Source organism: Hyla sarda, chromosome 12 (genome assembly GCF_029499605.1).
Source record: "Hyla sarda isolate aHylSar1 chromosome 12, aHylSar1.hap1, whole genome shotgun sequence".
NCBI lineage: Eukaryota > Metazoa > Chordata > Amphibia > Anura > Hylidae > Hyla > Hyla sarda.
Genome location: NC_079200.1, coordinates 34,309,754 through 34,315,753, shown reverse-complemented (window position 1 = coordinate 34,315,753; position 6,000 = coordinate 34,309,754). Strand labels below are relative to the sequence as shown.

The 6,000-nt window shown below is 50.6% G+C and overlaps 1 protein-coding gene across 1 annotated transcript in view; it reads left to right on the top strand.

Annotated features, from left to right (window-relative positions):
• Nucleotides 1-4,281: 4,281 nt before the first annotated feature.
• PIP4K2B (phosphatidylinositol-5-phosphate 4-kinase type 2 beta) overlaps nucleotides 4,282-6,000 on the top strand; it is a 37,985-nt gene continuing 36,266 nt past the window's right edge. Inside the window, exon 1 of the mRNA XM_056548051.1 lies at nucleotides 4,282-4,964. Coding sequence (XP_056404026.1) covers nucleotides 4,815-4,964 — 150 coding nt within the window. The 5' untranslated portion in view covers nucleotides 4,282-4,814. The remainder of the gene's footprint in view (nucleotides 4,965-6,000) is intronic.

Below are 6,000 nucleotides of genomic sequence, written 5' to 3'. Positions count from 1 at the left end.
AGGGGATAAGATGTCTAGGGGCGGAGTACCCCTTTAAAAAGTATAAAATAAATATAAAAAAAAAAGCTTTAAAAAATATGTATAACAGCACATTTTTTTTTTCTTTTAAAAACAATATATTTGGTATCGCCATGTGTGAAAATGTCCGAAATATTAACATATAGGTGGAGATTGAAAGCAGCGATCTGATTGGTTGCTATGGGCAACTCAGCAATTTCCCCTCTGGACAGGTTTTGATAAATCTCCCCATAATGTTTATGATCTTGCACAGTGAACAGCGTAAATGTAAAAAAATTTGGTAGTGTGGATTGTGCTACTGACAGCAATGGGATTCTGCTGCGTTGAAATTTCTAAGCAGAATTACCCTTTGAAATTCCCCAGTCTGAACCACGCCTTAAGCTAGGACCAGACTACGGAATTTCTGCCTGTAATTCCGCTTTGAAATTGCAGGCAGAGATTCTGCTTACTAAAATGTATAGTGTAGTGAATGGGTTTTCCGTTCACCAATTCACACTTTGGAATTTTTGAAGCAGAATTTGTGAACGAAAAATCCTCTTTAAAATGTCCGCCTGAAGAATGGAGTTGCTCATTCTTCAGGCGGATATACTGGCGGAACACATTGCAGTCTATTGGGGACTGTAATGTCAATGTGGTCCTAGCGCTGGCCGCACTCGGAATCTCAAGACGGAAATTTTCCATCTGGAGATTCTGCAGTGTGAGCCTAGCCTTAGGGTCAATTCCGCCTCTAATGGAAGCCCAATAGACTTCTATGGGATTCCACACTTCAGAATTTCCGCACCAATTCCACACAAAATCCGCACACGCCAGAAACCACCCAATGAAGTGGAAGCAGAATTGGTGCGGAAATTCCGCTCGTGTGAATAGATCCTTAATGTTGGCTGAACATCCATGTGTTCTTACCACCTTACTCCTCCCTAGTGGGATCAGTCGACATCCTGCCGAAAACGGGATGCTAACGTATACGGTAAACAGGAGCAGCCCACTCCATTGCCTTCTATGGGGGAACGGAGTCACCAAGTGACTCTGTTCAGGAAAAATGCGCTATTTCATAAGTGAATTGGCCCGCGTATTTGAGTCCAATGAAAATAGTGCATATGGCACTAGGTGAATCTGTACCGCCATAGAAAGCAATGGGGTCCGACGGGATTCCGACAGATCCGACTAACGGGGGCACTGACGTAATGTGAACCTACCCTTACATCCCTTTATTATAGTTTCCATTTGGCAATTTAAAAATTAAATAAATAAAGGCAATTCGCCAAGTCACAAAAAGGTTGCAGGTGCACATGACTTGCATTGAAGTCAATGCTAATAAAGTCGCTGGTGACCTGCGAGGAAAAATTGTCGGGTTATGTCGCAGCACAGCTACAATCACTAGATGACCTGTCACAAAGCAACAGTACGGTCTTCACAAAGTCGCCTTAGCCTAAATCACATTTTAATAACTAACATCCTATCTATCTATATATACATGGCTCAAGTCCTGCAGGAACTCATGGGAATGGAGTTCCTGCACTTTCTCCACAGCAGGAACGCAGTTCCCATTAGCAGGAGTCCTACAGGACCGGTCCTTAAAGGGGTACTTCGCCCCTAGACATCTTATCCCCTATCCAAAGGAATGGGGATAAGATGTCTGAATGCGGGGGTCTCGCCGCTAGGGACCCCTGCGATCTCGGCAGTGGCACCCCAGACCTCCGATGCATGGAGCATGGAGTGAACTTTGCTCCATGCCGAATGACTGGCGAAGGGGGGGGGCAGAGGCTCGTGACATCATGACCATGCCCCCTCAATGCAAGTCTATGGGAGGGGGCGTGACGGCCGTCATGCCCCCTCCCATAGACTTGAATTGAGGGTCTATAGCCGTGACGTCACGAGCCTCCGGCGCTGCACCCAACGCTCTAAACAAATGCCAGGTGCAGCAGGGAGATTGCGGGGGTCCCCAGCGGCGGGGGATAAGATGTCTAGGGGCGGAGTACCCCTTTAAGTGGAAATCTTGGGTGACTTCCCACACTTTTTTCCCAGGACTTGACCCGTGTGTGTGTGTGTGTGTGTATATATATATATATCAAATAGATAAAGACAGCACCTCAGTCGTCCAAAGTAGGAGAAGAAAATAAAAATGGGGTGCCCGCATTCCTGGAACCTGGGTCCACTGGTTCCTCAATCAAGAGAAGTAAAGATGATGCAGCACTCCACAAATATGCAAAAGGTGGTTATTTATTCCAGCATGTGCAAAGACAACGTTTCACCAGTCTCTCACTGGCTTTCTCAAGTAACTGATAGTGACATAGGTGGGTTTAAATAGACCTCCCACTTGGTCATGTGACATAATTAGCAAGACAATTTACATAGGTTAACCAGGTGCATACATAATCAAAAGTGAATATCTTACACATTTCATAACGTATAGAACATCATAGTATATATGCATGTATTACAGTGATCAGATATCAAATACTTATAGTAAACGTGTGTATGTATGTATGTATATATATATATATATATATATAAAATATACACACACAAACTATAAACTAATTAGTTTATTTTTGTCCACAATGATAAGAAATCCACATTAAGGCAGAATTAAGCGGCACTGTCCCCCACATTAGGGCAGAATTAAGCAACGCTGTCCCCCACATTAGGGCAGAATTAAGCAGCACTGTCCCTCACATTAGGGCAGAATTAAGCAGCGCTGTCCCTCACATTAGGGCAGAATTAAGCAACGCTGTCCCCCACATTAGGGCAGAATTAAGCAGCACTGTCCCTCACATTAGGGCAGAATTAAGCAGCGCTGTCCCCCACATTAGGGCAGAATTAAGCAGCACTGTCCCTCACATTAGGGCAGAATTAAGCAGCGCTGTCCCTCACATTAGGGCAGAATTAAGCAACGCTGTCCCCCACATTAGGGCAGAATTAAGCAGCACTGTCCCTCACATTAGGGCAGAATTAAGCAGCGCTGTCCCTCACATTAGGGCAGAATTAAGCAGCGCTGTCCCTCACATTAGGGCAGAATTAAGCAGCGCTGTCCCCCACATTAGGGCAGAATTAAGCAGCACTGTCCCTCACATTAGGGCAGAATTAAGCAGCGCTGTCCCTCACATTAGGGCAGAATTAAGCAGCGCTGTCCCTCACATTAGGGCAGAATTAAGCAGTGCTGTCCCCCACATTAGGGCAGAATTAAGCAGCGCTGTCCCCCACATTAGGGCAGAATTAAGCAGCACTGTCCCTCACATTAGGGCAGAATTAAGCAGCGCTGTCCCCCACATTAGGGCAGAATTAAGCAGCGCTGTCCCCCACATTAGGGCAGAATTAAGCAGCGCTGTCCCTCACATTAGGGCAGAATTAAGCAGCGCTGTCCCTCACATTAGGGCAGAATTAAGCAGCGCTGTCCCCCACATTAGGGCAGAATTAAGCAGCGCTGTCCCCCACATTAGGGCAGAATTAAGCAGCGCTGTCCCCCACATTAGGGCAGAATTAAGCAGCGCTGTCCCCTACATTAGTGCAGAATTAAGCAGCGCTGTCCCCTACATTAGGGCAGAATTAAGCAGCGCTGTCCCTCACATTAGGGCAGAATAAAGCAGCGCTGTCCCCCACATTAGGGCAGAATTAAGCAGCGCTGTCCCCCACATTAGGGCAGAATTAAGCAGCGCTGTCCCTCACATTAGGGCAGAATTAAGCAGCGCTGTCCCCCACATTAGGGCAGAATTAAGCAGCGCTGTCCCCCACATTAGGGCAGAATTGAGCAGTGCTGTCCCTCACATTAGGGCAGAATTAAGCAGCGCTGTCCCTCACATTAGGGCAGAATTAAGCAGCGCTGTCCCCCACATTAGGGCAGAATTGAGCAGTGCTGTCCCTCACATTAGGGCAGAATTAAGCAGCGCTGTCCCCCACATTAGGGCAGAATTAAGCAGCGCTGTCCCCCACATTAGGGCAGAATTAAGCAGCGCTGTCCCCCACATTAGGGCAGAATTAAGCAGCGCTGTCCCTCACATTAGGGCAGAATTAAGCAGCGCTGTCCCTCACATTAGGGCAGAATTAAGCAGCGCTGTCCCTCACATTAGGGCAGAATTAAGCAGCGCTGTCCCCCACATTAGGGCAGAATTAAGCAGCGCTGTCCCTCAGAGCCGCTGTTCACACATATTTCACGTACTCCGCTCAATCTGTCAGTCTCTTCTGGACTGTACCATTGATGTGCTCTGCATGGGGGGAGCTGGATGTGCTGCTGTGATTCCAGGCTCCGTTTCATCCGGTTTACACCGTTTTTCCCTCATTGTTCTAACCGATCAGCCAAGAAAAAAAACGAGGAAGCCTCGATTGTAACGTGAATCGCCCCTTCCCGCCGATATCCGCAGTGCCGGCCATCATGTCCCCCCCTGCTTTTTTCCCCTCAACGTGCTGAGGTCCGCACCGCCCGCTGTAGGCAGCCATCTTGTCCGGAGCCTGGAGAACCGGACCGGCTCTGACCGGGAGCTACGGATCGAGGCTAGACCGGGTCCGGGGGGTGGGATAAGGGTTTCGGGGCGGTCGCCCCTCCCCTGAGATCAGAGTTGTAGATGCCATCGCATATGGCTTACTGCGCCCATCATTGACAGCGCACTGAGAACACCGCAGGAGCTAGCGCCATCTAGCGCACAGTCACATCGCTGCGGCCGGACCGGAAGACTAGGGAAGAACATGAGAGCCTGGTAGCTGGGGCCAATGGCCCCGGAGGGGGATCCCGGTGTCTAGATCTGTGCCAAGCAGCCCCCGGGGGGGTCCCCGCTGAGCTTCCCGAGGAGAGATCCGCGATCATGGCCTCCAACTGCAGCAGCAGCATCGCGGTGGCTGGCAGCGCCAGCAAGACCAAGACCAAGAAGAAGCATTTTGTGTGTCAGAAAGTGAAGCTCTTCCGAGCCAGCGAGCCCCTCCTGAGTGTGCTCATGTGGGGGGTCAACCACACGGTAAGAGCCCCCTATAGGCAGAGGTGGGAGTGGTGCCGGCTGTCAGGGCATGCTGGGGGTTGTAGTTTTGCACCAGCTTGATGCATTGGTATGGTCACTACATACATCCAGTGCATTGTGTGTATATATATATCCTGACATAACGTCTGTGTGCATTATATAATGTATATATGGTACACCGCCCCGTAATACCCAGACACACCTATAGGGCGCCTCCTATCTCTACCTGTTTCCTGTGTTTACCATGGCGACGGAAGCAGCAGATGTGAGCGAGGGATGATGGAGCCGTATGTGTGTGTCTCTGTACTCCCCCCGTGACCCGCCGTCTCTCATAGCAACCAATCAGTGGGAGGGAAGGGTGTTGTTGTGACTGGTTGCTATGGGCATCTCTCTTGCAAGAGAGCGCTCTCTTTTCGCCCCCGCGCTCTCTTGCTCGCTTTTCGCCCCCGCGCTCTCTTGCTCTCTTTTCGCCCCCGCGCTCTCTTGCTCTCTTTTCGCCCCCGCGCTCTCTTGCTCTCTTTTTGCCCCCGCGCTCTCTTGCTCTCTTTTCGCCCCCGCGCTCTCTAGCTCTCTTTTCGCCCCCGCGCTCTCTAGCTCTCTTTTCGCCCCCGCGCTCTCTAGCTCTCTTTTCGCCCCCGGGCTCTCTAGCTCTCTTTTCGCCCCTGCGCTCTCTAGCTCTCTTTTCGCCCCCGCGCTCTCTAGCTCTCTTTTCGCCCCCGCGCTCTCTAGCTCTCTTTTCGCCCCCGCGCTCTCTAGCTCTCTTTTCGCCCCCGCGCTCTCTAGCTCTCTTTTCGCCCCCGCGCTCTCTAGCTCTCTTTTCGCCCCCGCGCTCTCTAGCTCTCTTTTCGCCCCCGCGCTCTCTAGCTCTCTTTTCGCCCCCGCGCTCTCTAGCTCTCTTTTCGCCCCCGCGCTCTCTAGCTCTCTTTTCGCCCCCGCGCTCTCTAGCTCTCTTTTCGCCCCCGCGCTCTCTAGCTCTCTTTTCGCCCCCGCGCTCTCTAGCTCTCTTTTCGCCCCCGCGCTCTCTAGCTCTCTTTTC